Here is a 14,857-nt window from a genome sequence, read left to right on the forward strand (position 1 = left end):
ATCTAACACGAGACCAACCTTTCTAGAAGGAGACATCCCTGTGAGAATTGGGATGAACCGCATGCCTGTCCCTGGAGCCTTGACCTACTGAGCCTTTCCATTCCCTGATTTATTTTCTGGCAAGAGAAATCCAATAAAACATACAGGCTAAGCACCCAACACCACAGCACAATCTGATAGAATCCGATGCTTAAAGCTAAGGCTTTATTCCTAGCAACAGATCTTCATGGCCTGGACGGGAAGGCAAAAGGATGAGCTTTCCACCATGTCTGTCTGTCTTGGATGTACATTCTTATGTCTCTAAACTGCAGGAGATAAAGCAGAGATCACAGACTGCCAGCAGCTTTTTTTTTTTTTTTTTTTCCCAGTGAGAACAAGGGCTTTGTGGTTTCACTACAGATAGGAGGCAAGGTTTACAAGGTGGCAGAACCCTGCTTACCTTCATTCCTCCATGGTCTCAGACAATGCAAGGGAAATGGCCATAAATGCATGAGGGAGAGTTCAGTATTCCAAAATTAGCTTGGAAGCCTGGATCTTAGTAGCTCTGGGGTGAAGTACATAGTGGATGCCTGAAGCAGGGTCCCTGGCTGGCCGCTGGCCTGATGCACTGGGACTCCTCAGCAGATCCTGTCCCCACGTCCACAGTCAGGGCTGGTGGGAGGTCAGTAGGTACCACCAAGGTGTTGAGCTCAAGTCGCTGGGGCTTTTGCTCCAAACATGCTGTCAGAGCCTCCACCATTGTGTTACTGTCCGATCCTTCAGACATAAGGAAGTCCATGCTTTTTCCTGGAACAGGTGAAGGAAACAGGCGTGTATATACCTACTACCATAGAGTCAAACATATTCCAGCCCCACTGGATAGTAGACTCCTGAATTGGCTAGGAGGTAGGTTCGGTTGATCCAGCAAAAACCCTGAAATAGAAGATTAGATAAGACAGAAGCTTGTTTTTGACTCGCGTAGCCAGCAGTCCAGGTATAGGGGCCTGAAATGGCAACTTCATGGTGTCAGGCAGCCAGCCTCCTTCTAGCCTGTTGCTTCATCCTAACTAGGTTGGCTCCTGGGCTCCCTGGTCCAAGAGAGCTCCCATCCTGTTCTGGTCAGGAGGAGGCGGGGAGAGAGGAGGGCAGGGCAGGACCCACGGGGGCACGCATCCCTCCGCACCCCTCCCCTTAACCAGAGCGCGGACAGAGGGCCACACTAGTGCGGTGCAGCCTCGGTTCTGCTCATCTTTGTGCCCGGCTGAGGGTCGTGGATTCCATTTCTGTAACAGAGAAGTGGTTCTGGGGTACATGTGATTCCTTGGCCATGGCTCCTTAAGATCAAAGCAGTCCCTGATTTGTCCCATCACCCAGCTTGGCGCCTGCCCGAGGTAGAGCTCTTTGTGTTGGCTGAAGAGGAAGCTGCTTGGGGCAGGGGGTGGGGTTGCAGGGGGTGACTGCTGGGAGCACTGGGGCGCCTCTCCGTGTGGAGGCTGCAGTGTGGGGAAAGTCTGTGGGTCACGGGCCATCGTTTAAACCTCTCTGGGGCTGCTCCTCTCTTCAAAATGGGGCTGACGGTCCCTGTGGAATTTGCATCACAGGGCTGTTACAGAGGACTCTTCTTTTTTTTTTTTTTTTTAAATATTGAACAGGGAAATTTATTATGCAAGCTTTAAATTTTTCTTCCTTATCCCCGGCACTCTTTCTGAGAATGGTTCCCACCAGCATCTCCTCTCCCCCATAACACTCTGCTTCCTATTATCTTTCCTCTTACCGTAACTCTTCAATATACTTTGGTGGGTGGGGATAAGAACTAATTGATTCTTGATACCATATCCCTCAGCACTTAGCACAATGCCATGATAGGCGTGCAATACATATTTATTGAATAGAAATAAATCCGAGAACAACAAATAGCACAGGCCTGGACAGGTAGCCAGTGTTCAAAATGAATAGTTTGTAGATTGCTATTGCTTGAAACTATGGGCCATTTTGCAGTGAAATTAATTGTCACGTGGTTGACTAGCTTCAGTTGTTTTTCTTTAATTTTTATTGGAGTATAGTTGATTTATACTGTTGAGGACTCTTACTTATTGTGGTTACTCTTTATTGAGCACCTACTGTGCTCCAAGCTCAGTGCTAAGGGCATTGTTCATATTATTTCATGTGAGTCTTACGACATTCCTGAGAGGTGGGGTTTATTACCCACATTTTCTAGCTGAGTGAGTTGAGAGTGGGGAGGTTTAGTAAGATGCCTGGTGCCCTTGGCTTATGCATTCAACAACTGTTGAGCTCCTGCTGTGTGCCAGACACACGGCTTGGGATGCGGTGATGCAGAGGTGAGGCGTGTTTGCAGAGTGCCGAGGGCACAAATATGATCAAGGGGTCGGGGAGGTGTATTTGAAGGCATGAGGAGTTATCCAGACCAGGGAGCAGGGCGGAGTGTCCAAGGCTGTGCTGGGAAGGCCCAGAGGGAAGCGGGGAACCGGACTGGAGGAAGTCTAAGAACCTGTGTGACTGGAAGTGGGGAGTCAGGAGGAGGGGCTGGCAGGGTCCACCTGAGCTCAAAGTGAGCTGGTCTGGCCTGAAGCCTCTGTTGAGGGAGTGGATGAAAAAGTAGTTGGAAAACATCCCAGGGGAAGTACCAGGGAGGAGGAGATTTTGGCCAGTTCTCTTCGTGTCTTAGATAGTCTGAGGACCATGGCAAGGACGTGGATTGCACGTCCTGGATGCCTGGTGTGTATCCTGAGTCCAGGGGGTCTGAGAACTATCCGTGTCCTCATTCTAATCCTCCTGAGCCAGCCGATTCAGTGGGTGTGCACAGTCTGCTCAGGGCTTGCCTGGAAGGATTGTTCCAGCTTCTGTGTTATGTCCCCTAAGCAGAATTACCCCAAGGGCCAGGAGAGAGAACGGTTCTCCCTCAGAGCCTCTCTGCTCATGCCAGGATCTCTGCTGCCACATTTCACCCTCCTGATGCAGTGAGTGGCAAGGTCCCTCTAGTCTTTGAATGGCTTGAGGGCGAAAGACTTCCCGATGCCCCAGAGAAGAGGAATAAAGGCACTCGGGCTGGCCCTCACCTCACTCTGTATTCCTGGCGTCTCTCCCAGCCTCCTGGGGAGGGGCGGGCAGCAGTGTTGGTGCACATGCTCCCTGTAGAGTCTGGAAGGTGCTTAGATGAGTTTGCAGCTGAATGACGAGACCAGGCACTTTCCTCAGAGGGTCCACGCTCATCCCTACAGGCCAGTGAGGGAGCAGATGATCCAAAACACGGGGCAACACGAGAGCGTTCAGTCCTGCTGAAGAGCCGCGCCCTGTGCCTCAGGGCCTTTGCACGTGCCGCTGCTCCCACTCCCTGGAATCGTCTCTGTGCTGTGTCTCTTTTTATTCCTGTTTGCACAGCACTTTAATACTTTAATATATCATTTCGTTTGATCCTCTCCACAAACCTTGGCAGTAGGTACTTTCTACTTCAAGCATCAATCCCCAATTTCCATTTTATAGATGAGATCACTGGAGTTCATAGATGGTCAAATACAAATGTAGATTTGATATTTTAAAAGAATAGTAACAACACTAACCTAACTTGACTGGGTGTGACTCAGGACCTAAGCAGTGAAGAGAATTACCAAAAACATTTTAAAAAAATCAAAGTATTAGCTTTCAGGGCTCCAACAAGGTGTAGATAATTATAACCTTTTCAACAGAGGCCAAAGCTAACAGTTGTGCTTAATTTTTTCCACCTAAGGCTTAGGCTGTGAAGATAGAATATGTATTAAGTTGATAAGCCTAAGATAGTTCCTTTAGAGAGCTGAAATTACTAGGGGAAAACTGAAAATTCAAAATTGCAGAAAGTGAAAAGAATGTCAGAGGAAAGAGTAACCCAACTGGGGAAACTACTCTGATGCTTTAGGTATAGATTCATTCTGGGCCTAAGAAAGATGTTGATCAGGATATTTGCTGCTGTCATTCAATCACCTAGTCGTGTCCGACTCTTTGCAACCCCATGGACTGCAGCACGCCAGGGCTCCCTGTCTGTCAGCATCTTCCAAAGTTTGCCCAAGTCACATTCATTGCATCGGTAATGCCGTCCAGCCATCTCATCCTCTGATGCCCTCTTCTCCTGCCCTCAACCTTTCCCAGCGTCAGGGACTTTTCCAGTGAGTCGACTGTTCTCATCAGATGACCAAAATACTACAGCTTCAACATCAGTCTTTCCAACAAATATTCAGGGTTGATCTCCCTTAAGATTGACTGGTTTGATATCCTTACTGTCCAAGGGACTTGCAGGAGTCTTTTCCAGCACCACAGTTTGAAGGCATCAAGGTCCAAAGCACAAGACAAACATTTCAGCGAGGAACAGTGGAAGGCTGACTCCTTCGCTCTGAGAGCAGTGTGTGCGTTGTCTTCATGCTGGCTCGCCGGAGCCCTTGCTTTAGGTCTCAACTCAGATGCCACATCTCCCCGGAAGCCTTCCCTTGACCTTTGAGCTTGAGCTGAGCACCCCTCTCTGTCTCCCACCGTAGCCCCTGGTGTGTTAGCATAGCCTGCCCTTTTCCTCTCTCTCCACCACCTCTGCCATCCCACTGCTGGACCTCAGCACCCGGAAGAGCGCCCGCCGGGAGCTGCGTGAGGAACTGAATCAGTTCTTTCCAATCGGGCTGGGCCTAGAAGTGGCTGCTGATTTTAGCAGCATGTGATGACTTTAACTGCAGAAGTACGTTTTGCTTAGTACAGGATACCAGTCTGAGTGGTCGTTACGAGAGGACATAATAAGGAATAGTGATGAGAAGCAGCTGGAATTTTTTATTTTTGCTCTGACCCCTCCAAGCTCAGTCACAGCCAGTCTGAGAAACAGGGCTTTTTCTGGAGTGTTATAAACTCAGCCATCCATTTCTGCAGCTCTTTAACATCCGGACATCAGGCTGTCGGATCTTCTCAGATCCCTGAGTCCCAGCACCTCTTGAATTTTCCCCAGTCACTCCTCTTAACCCTCCCAACCTCCCCTGCTCCCACTGTCCTCCCTGCTTTGGCCTCTGAAAGAGGGTGTTTCAATCTCTGCCTTCATGACATCAAATTGTCTATAGCAGTGTTCCCAACCTTTTTGACATCAGGGGCCAGTTTCATGGAAAACAGGTTTTCCATGGATGGTGGCAGGGGGATAAGGAGCTCACAGCCTGGATCCTCACATGCACAGTGCACGGTAGGGTTTGCACTCCTATGAGGATCTGTTTTTAAAATTAACTTATTTATCTTAATTGGAGGATAATTCTGTTACAGTTGTGATGGGTTTTGCCATACATCAACATGAATTTCAAGCTGCTCTGATAGGAGGTGGAGCTCAGGCGGTAATGCCAGCGATGGGGAGTGGCTATAAATACCGATGGAGCTTCACTCACTAGTCTGCCGCTCATCTCTGCTCTGCGGGTGGGGTTGGGGACCCCTGTGCTGTGGGATGTTGGTCTCCTTCTCTACTGGGCTCCTTGCAGAGAGCTCCCCTCCCTCTCCCACCGCCACCTGAGCCCTGGGTCCAACTCCCACCTCTGCTTTGTGACTGGTGCTCAGCCCCACGTTTGTACCCCGGAGGGCTTTTTATGTTTACAGCAAAAGAGGAGGTGCAGTCAAGAAAGCTGCGTCTAACTGGGGGTGGGAGGGGAGGAGGATTAATTACCACAGGGATGTTTGCTTGGAGTTTTAATGAGACTACCTTTCCCTTACTCCCCCCTCCCTTTTGTTTTCCTTTTTCCTTTTCTCCCAGCTGAGAACATCCACTTAGTATGTCTTTTCGAATCCTGGAACATTAGGTTTTAACATGCTGCACCCAGCATCTCGGTGTAATAAATAAATCAATAAGCTGATTGCCTGCAGAAGTTTGATTGCCGAGTGCACGGGGGTACCTTTTGTTCTTCAGCAAACAATCATTTCACACTAGGGAACAGAGATGAATGTGGGCATAGAGCTTGTCCTGGCCTCTGATGCGTAAGCCTGACCCAGGAAGTCATGATGCCAGCAATGTGTGTAGTTTACAGGCAGCTGCCAAATGCTGTGCGTCCTTCCCTTTGACAGTTTTCCCAAGTTATGTGTATCATAAATACGTTTCTCATTTGCCAGAATAGTCCTGGGTTTGTTTTGAATCTGACAGGTCCTCCGACACCTCTTTCTTAAATCTCACTAACAGATCATTTATACCAAAAAAGGCTGCCTTGACAGGAAGAAAGATAGTATGATTTTCAGTTGGGGCTGAAAATCAGATGCAAGTTATGACAACACTGAGACTTCTAGACCCTACAGATTAATCATGACTATCTCACCGTGAAATACTTGGTGTAGCAGGAACTAGTCTCCATTTATTGTTGCTGTCAAAACCTTTGATTGGAAAACTCTTCACAATGGGAATATTGTCATTTCTAAATATGTGTGATTTATTTCCTGGTATGTTTAAAACACAACATGGTTGCTCTTTGTGGTAACAATAGATATGCCCCTGAAGAGTTGTTTATAAACTGAATTTTTACAAATAAACTCATATGTTAAATATACATGGGGGCTATTATTTTACATTATGGGTTCTTTTATAGTTAGAAAGGCTACTCCTAATTCATTTGAGATATATAATGTTCACATATTGGGTTTTTGCTTAAATGAAGTAATATTTTTTCTGATTAGAAAATATTATACTTTGAGTAGAAGCATAAACAAGGAAAATCATGATTTGTGAATCCACTTCCCCATCCCCAGATAACAGTTAATATTTTGATATATTTCCCTTGATTATTTTTATGTCTATTTTTATTACATGGGAATATAATGACTATATTGCTAAATAACCCACATTTCTCCAGTTTGTTTCTTCAACAATTTCCCCTCATATTTTTTCCATAGCTTTTTTTTCCCCATGGCTTTTTAAATGGAAGTATAGTTGATATGCAGTATTATAATATTACAGGTATACAGTATAGTAACTCACAGTTTTTAACACAATTTATGTCCCATTCATAGTTATTACAAAGTATTGGATATTTAATAATAGCCACTTTGTACAGTATATCCTTGTAGCCTATCTTATACTTAATAGTTTGTATCTTTTACTCGTCCACTTCTGCATTGCCCCTCTCCCTTCCCTCTGCTCACACTGGTACTTACTGTTTTGCTCTCTGTATATATGAGTCAGCTTCTTTTTTGTTTCGTTCACTAATTTGTTGTGTTTTTTTAAGTTTCCATGTAAATAATATCCAGTATTCATTTTTCCTCTGATTTATTTCACCTAGCATAATACCCTCAAAGTCCATCCATATTGCTACAGATGGCAACATTTCATTCTTTTTTATGGCTGAGTAGTAGTCCGTGTTGTGTGTGTGTGTGTGTGTGTGTGTACGTATATGTATACGTACACCACATCTTCTTTATCCATTCATCTGTTGATGGAAGCTTAAGTTGCTTAGATGAAGTAATCTTAATAAGAATCAGGCAGGGTTACCAATGATCTATTCTCAATAGTTCTGACTTAAACCACTAAGTAATTTCTCATGGGCCTAGAGCTCCATGATTCTCTGTGTTCTGGTTATCCATTTCTGCTGACCAAACCACTCCCAAATTTAGTGGCTTAAAAGATGAATTGTTTCTCAGGATGCTGTGGTTCTCCCTTGAACTTCCCACACGTGGTTACAGTCCAGTGCTGGCTGGGGCTGGAGGGCCAGGACGGCTTGCTTATGAGAGTGGCGGAGCCTGGCTGTCAGCTGGACTGGTAGAGCACTTCTATATGACCTCCTATTTGGTTTTCTCTCCTCAAAACATGGTGGTTGGGTCCAACAGGGAGGATCCTGAGAAGTCAGTGTTCCAAGAAACCCAGGCAGAAGCTACAAGACTTCTTCTGACCCTGCCTGAAAATCCCAGAACATCGCTTCTGCCACATTCTGTTGGTGAAGGCAAGGGATTAAAGTGAGTTCAGATTTAAGGAAAGGGAATTAGACTTCACCTCTTGACATGGAATGAGACCTCCACTGGCTCAGGTGGTAAAGAATCTGCCCACAGTGTGGGAGACCTGGGTTTGATCCCTGGGTTGGGAAGATCCCCTGGAGAAGGGAATGGCAAACCACTCCACTATTCTTGCCTAGAGAATCCCCAAGGACAGAGGAGCCTGGTGCGCTGCAGTCCATGGGGTCTCAAAAGTGTTGGTCATGACTGAGTGACTAACACTTTCACTTTCTTGACATAAGTTACACTATGAGAGTCAGGTCTATGTTTTGACTATCTGCCATACTGCGTGTCAGAAAAAGAGCATTGTCTAGGCGAACAGGAATACATAATTACAAAAGGCATGAGAGGCATTGCAGAGCAGTAGAGAGGAACTCTAGAATGCTCCATATGTATGAATGAATTGTCCAGCCCTGTTGATGAGGACTCCATGCATGCCAGGGAGCACACACTGAATGAACCCCTCCTCGTGGAAGCCAGGTGGTATCCCACAGAGAGAGACATTCCCATCGGCCGGCTTCCGCTTTGCATCATTACCTCACTCCTATTACAGATGGCTGAAAAAACAGCTGGTAAGGGATTGAAATAGCACAGGCACATGTTTGCCTAAAAGCTACCCCAAGCTTGTATCCTGCTCATATTGAGTCGATGAAACTATGTTCATAAATTACAGCTGCACTTTATTTCACAAACACATAATATGTGAAGTAACATGTCCAGTAACTTTGCTTCTCCGCTCACGCCGTGGAGGTGCTTGGAGAGGCCTATACCCATGGAGTACCTTACGTGCTTAGAGTGGACACAACACTTTCTGGTGTTTGAGAAAAGGTCAAGTTCTGTCCAGATGCTTAAAACCCTAATTGCCTCCTTTCACCTGAATTAGGAAAACAGCAGCCCTGTAAATCACACGGAGTCGCAGGTACCTGGGTTCTCTCTGTAGAGTGTGGCTGATCTGAATGCATGGGCTGACAACTCCCTCGAGGGTTGTTAGATTGGTTTTCACCCTGGTTGCATTGTTTTCTTCCTTCCCAAACACCCCTCTCTCTGGCTCCCTAGAGATTCAGATTTGTATGTATCTGTGGTGAAAATTTAAAGGCAAGAGAAACAATGTTTCAAGCTATTTGTTATATAACCAGAGGCTGTGCCAGGAATGAATTAAGCTTTGCATTAGACATATGTTAAAACCTCAGTCTTTGGGAAAGGTTGGAAGAATATCACTAGGTAAGAAAAACAAATATTTAGAGGAGATTGATAGAAGTTTGACCCAGAATACCACTACGTGGGATGAGTACTCTATTGACTTATTAAATATATTGTTAAATATAGTCTTGGGGAATGCTAGGCATAAGAGGATCCTCAAGATGCCACTTATATAGGGCCCGTATTTTTATACCACCAGGAGGGCATCTGGCAAGGTGAGGAACATGGAAGGAGGGATAGGAGAGAGAGAGTGAGGGATGAGACACTGCACATACAAACCTCAGGGCGGTGGACAGAGTTTGGAGGAAGAGGAGCTCCGCTCTTGCCTGATTTTGTCCACATAGGTCATGCTAAACAGGGGAGACACCTCCTGTTTTTCAGCTCCCAGTGAAGAGTCCACAACCTCCCCATTGCTGCCTAGGGTGTGGCTCTCAGTCACACTAATGTAGACCTACAGTTTACCTTCCTTCTCTTTTGCCAGCAGATACTGTGAGAACTCCTACTGTGTTGCCAGATACTGTGTTAGTGGAAGGATGGGACACAGGAGAGCTCGTGCTGGGAGATAGACAACAAGTAACATCGTTATAGATTATGATCAGTGTTTTGGAAAACCAGGGGTGACAAAGAATAACTTGGGGTTCCCTCTTTATGTAGGATGTTCGGGAGGTCACAGGTGATCCCGAAGTTATTGGTTGAACATTAACCTGTATCCTATGGTATTTTTAGTTTTCTGAAGTTGCGTGTTGTTAAGGTCCAAATTAAAACCATTCTGGCATTTCCTGAGCCCAAGCCGTGGAATGCCGAATGGACAGCAGTCCTGGGAGACGGTGGAAAGCCAGCGCCGATGGCCAGACTCCTCTAGCAGGCACGTTGCTCATCGCCGCGTTCTCTCTTCAGGGAAAGGAGATGTCTTTGGAGACGTGTTCTGGAAGGAAGCCACCCTGGCCCAGTCCTGTGCTAATGTGAGGGCCTTGACCTACTGTGACCTGCATGTGATCAAGCGGGACGCCCTGCAGAAAGTGCTGGAATTCTACACGGCCTTCTCCCACTCCTTCTCCCGGAACCTCATTCTCACCTACAACTTGAGGAAGCGGGTGAGTGTGCTGTTTCCGTCTCTTTTCTACCAAGAGCATTCTCTGTACTCTTAGGATAACCATGTGGGCTGAGGAAGTCCTTTCGCTGTTTATTTAAGTGGAGTAGTTGATTCTGTAGAGGTTCTGCTTGTTGCTTGCTCTTCGGAGCTTTTGCTATAAAATGAGAGAGAAAAGGACATTGCTAGATTAAAAGATGGATTGATTTTGGTGCAGAAGGGTTTGCTCCTGAGTGTGTCTCTGGGCTTTTCCTTAGTAAAATCCTCACCTTCTAGCATTTTGAAAAGATGAGTTACAAAAAAAAAAAAAAAAATGAGGTTGTTAGTCAATAAAATGGTTGAGTGGGATCACTTAATTAATGTAAACTGAATTCTCCCTGCTGATTAGAACGCACTAAATGGTGTGAGGCTGTTAGCCAGCTGGTAATAATATTTTTTTTAAAAAAAAGATAGGAAAGTGAGTCAATTGTGTCCAGAAAATAAGAGATGGGATTTTATTTCCTGGAGATTATTTTATATACAAATATCAGTTTAACTGACTGAGAAATGATTCGTGGTTTTAAGAACCAGAAGATTTCTCATCTGAACTTGTTACTTTCACCCTCAAATCATCAGAATTGCTCCGTCTGCGAGGATTAGACGATGTTGTCTTGTACTCGGGGTTTTCATGATTGATGTTCTTGCATTTCATTTATCTCCTTTGGTCAAGAAGGTAGCTCTCCACCTATAGAATTCATCCCGGAATTCTATAGGAACCTTTCCAGAAATGACCTCGTGAGCCCCCACCCCCCACACTGCTCCTCTCCTTGTGGTCCCTGTCTATTAACATTGTCCCTGTCACCCTGGGGCTCCAGGTTGGAAAACCCTGCCATCATCCTCGACGCTTCTTCCCTGTCTCCCATGCCTCCATTTGCTCATCACATCCCATCGCTTCTACCTGTACCTTCAAACCTCAGTCCACACTGCTCTCCTCCCCAGAAATTTCCCTGAGCTCTCGGACCACAGCACTGATTTCCTTTAGGATGGACTAATTTGATCTTGCAGTCCAAGGGACTCTCGAGAGTCTTCTCCAACACCACAGTTCAAAAGCATCAATTCTTCAGCACTCAGCTTTCTTTATAGTCCAGCTCTCTCACATCCATACATGACCACTGGAAAAACCATAGCTTTGACTAAATGGACCTTTGTCAGCAAAGTAATGTCTCTGCTTTTTAATGCTCAAACCCTTATGGGTCTGCTGAAATGTTTATTTGTTCATAAATCCCATATATGCCAACTGAACTAGACTAGATGTATAAAACTGAATTAACACTCAGCTCCCTAGCTTCAGGAAAAGAAAAGAAAGAAAGTGAAGTCGCTCAGTTGTACTCAGCTCTTTGCGACCCCCATGGACTGTAGCCTGCCAGGCTCCTCCACCCATGGGATTTTCCAGGCAAGAATACTGGGGTGGGTTGCCATTAGCTTCAAGAACCTCAAGTCTAATAGAGAAGATACACACAGGAGGGATAAGTGCGGTACATGATGCTAAGTACACCGAGTGTGATTTGTACAAGGTGTTCCGAGATCATAAAGGAGGAGGGCAGCTAAAGGAGTCAGAGAGGAAGTATTGGGGGTGGGTGGTGAGACCTGTGCTGGGTCTTAGAGGATCAGTTTGCCAAACAAAAGGAAGTTGGAGGGGAGTTTGAGTCAAGGCACAAGAAAGGAAACAGTCTTTTGCCTTTCAGGTTTTTTGTACAAAGTTCCAAACACTTGTCATTGGGCTAGCGCAACAGTGTGCTTCCACCTGTTTTAAATTCCTTGAACTGCATTGCCCTGTGAGTCTCTGCTCAGAGATCTGGGAGGGCAAGGGCTTGGTATCCCCAGTGCCTAAACCAGAACAGGGAATTTAAAAAACATTGGGGGATGGCATGGAGAAAGAGATGGGAGCTCTGGGTCTCAGCACCTACATCATAAAATGTGAGGTTGTGGCCAAGATGATTGATGATTTTTATGGCTCTGTGATTGGAAAACTAGTCATTTAAATTCCAACGGGGAATGGGCAGTGGGGTAGAAATGTGCATTCACAGTTCCTCCTTGTTTATCTGCGAACATGGAATGCCTGCTGCTGGTATTTTTAGCTAAGTGGATTCTCTTAAAGTCTGTTATTTGATTGATACCTTCTTTTTATGAAAGCAAGTTGATTATAATCAGCTTTCAGTGTTGCTGATAATATAGGATGGAAAAAATGTACAGTTTGGATTATTTGGAGGACTAATCATTTTGGAATAATTGTGGATCAAGTAAATCTGTCTTAGAAACACAAGGACGACAGCCAAAACAACAGCATGTCAGTGGTCAGATTGTTTTTGTAAGTGCAGAATGATTGGCAGCTCTGCAGAAGAGAAGGCTCAAGGGGCCGTGTTTCTGAAAGGCTGTTTGGAGGAGCAGTTGGCATGGTCTATATGGCCACGGGGCACAGAGGAAGAAGCAAAGCTGTAGACAGTATGAGCGAGACCTTGGAGAAGATCAGAGCTGCTCAATGAAAGCAGTAGGTATCTGGTTTCTTGTCCTGAAGGTGTTTAGGCATCCTCTGGAGACCCCCTCAGAAATACTGTGGAAAGGACTTAGTCACCCAATGGAGAGTCAGATCAGTTGACCTTCAAATGTCCTTCTAATCTCAAATGCCTATAAATCTGGTATGGATCTGAGAGAATTTTAGTGAGTTCTTTTATATAAAGAGATAGCCATTCTTTTTCTTGGGGAAAAAAAAATAAAAGAGGCTTGTCATTTTGGTATATCCATTGTAGTCTCTCATTGTGTCCTTCTGAGAATTAATTCCTAGTTACATAGGGCATAGAAGATGAGAACATTACATGCATGAATCATTCTTGTAGCTATTTTTTTCTGGCCAAGTGAAGTGTATGCTTGTGGCTGTTTCTATCTTGGCAAGATCGAGTGTTTTATTCTGCAAAGAGGCCTGAGAACACGGTGCCTTTGACATCAGTTTGGGGAGTTGTTTGGTCTTGTGGACGCCCTCCAATGCACAGCAAGAACTCTGTCCAGTCTCTCCATTTCCCACCACCCTCATTTCACAAACGAGACATTGTATAGAAAGTTCACAGAGCTGGGTGAGTAAGGGCAGAATGAGCCAGAAATGACTCGCTGGCCAGGTTTCTCTCTGCCTCTCACAGCTTCATGGCTGACCCTGGCCTCTGTATTCCAAGCCTCACCCTCTTACCCCTAAGTCCATGCGTGTGACCACCCCAGCCTCAGCAGTGCTCTTGGGATCCAACACAGGGAGGACCTGTTACCTTTTCCTCCAAGACACTGGGGTCATAGGCAGTGATGAAGGAGGTAGAACCTGAAGGACATTCCAGCATTTTGTTGACCTTAGGTTTTTCTTGTCTGTGGGCTCTGAGCCAGATGAGACCTCAGTATGCTTCTTGCTCTGCCACTTCGTGCTTCTGCAAGCCCTAAATGCTGCCTTCCCCATCTGTAACATGGGGCTGATGGAAAGGTCTCCTTGTAGGATTATTGTGAGGATTAAATAAGATAATATTGCAAAGCTCCCACACACAGGGTCTGGAACATAGTACATGCTCAATTAAGTTGTGAGTTATTATTATTTTGTTGTGTCCACTTGACACTCTCTTCTCTCTTGTTTTATGCTTCTACCTTTGCGTGCACAGGGTACTCATTCTTCAGAACATCAGGGTACTCGCTCTGCAGCATGTTCTGTGGGGTGGATGTTGCCCCCCGGGATCTCTGCACCTCTTACAGCAGAGGGGCCAGCTGCTCTGGCCTCCTTGTCGCTTTGCTTGGTCAGTGGTGGGGTCAGCCCTCACCCAGTCTTTTGGCCAGTTCCATTCATGGAGGGAAAACTGAGGTTGTTCTGACCTGTTGAGTCAGTCACCAGGGCATCTGTATCTTGTCGAGGACAACACAGCTTCCTCCTTTCTTCTGAAGGAGGTGGCATATTGTCGTTCATGATAAAAAGGGGATAAAAGGTCCCCATCCCAGACCCTTGGCTTTCTTGGGTGTCAGGCTCTCCGGACGTTTTCCTACAGGCAGCTGGAGCTTTGCACACTATTCATAGTAGCATTGTTACCAGTTCCAGTTAGTCACAGTGTCAGTATATGTTTTATGTCAGCTTATTAAATCTTCAGAACAGCCTTCTGATATCCCAATACCAACCCCCCTTCTCAAGGGAATGAACTAGGACCCCATGGAGAAGAGAATCACGTTTCCAAGGTCACCCGCTTGTAAGCGGTAGATTGCAAACCACGCACGTGCCCCCTCCCTGGTAGGCAGCGTCGCATCCTGGGTGCGGGGGTGGGGGGCCTGGTTACGTGTGGCGCTCAGCTTTTCCGTGTGAGTGTTCTCCTTTGGCCTCTGCTTTCTCTCAGTCTGGTGACTTGGCAGAGGTGGCGCAGTTTGTCTCTAAAATACCTCTAGTGGCCTTTGTTGTTCTCCAGCACACCTGAAAATTGCACAGTAAATTGCAGTCATGTCCCGGCTTGTGAGACTGGAGAAGGCTTCCCCTCAGAGTGACAGCCACACCGTTGCTGGGGGTGCCGGGGAGGCATGGACCGGCAGGTCAGCCTGGCCAGTGTTAGTAACGAAGAAGAGTTAAGGACC

The 14,857-nt window shown here is 46.0% G+C and overlaps 1 protein-coding gene across 2 annotated transcripts in view; it reads left to right on the forward strand.

Moving 5' to 3' along the window:
• KCNH1 (potassium voltage-gated channel subfamily H member 1) overlaps positions 1-14,857 on the forward strand; it is a 404,874-nt gene that overhangs the window by 301,548 nt on the left and 88,469 nt on the right. For both annotated transcript variants that reach the window (XM_061161024.1, XM_061161025.1), the window contains exon 10: positions 10,048-10,244. In XM_061161024.1, the coding sequence (XP_061017007.1) occupies positions 10,048-10,244 (197 nt within the window). The remainder of the gene's footprint in view (positions 1-10,047; positions 10,245-14,857) is intronic.

Source organism: Dama dama, chromosome 14, assembly GCF_033118175.1.
Source record: "Dama dama isolate Ldn47 chromosome 14, ASM3311817v1, whole genome shotgun sequence".
Classification (NCBI taxonomy): Eukaryota; Metazoa; Chordata; class Mammalia; order Artiodactyla; family Cervidae; genus Dama; species Dama dama.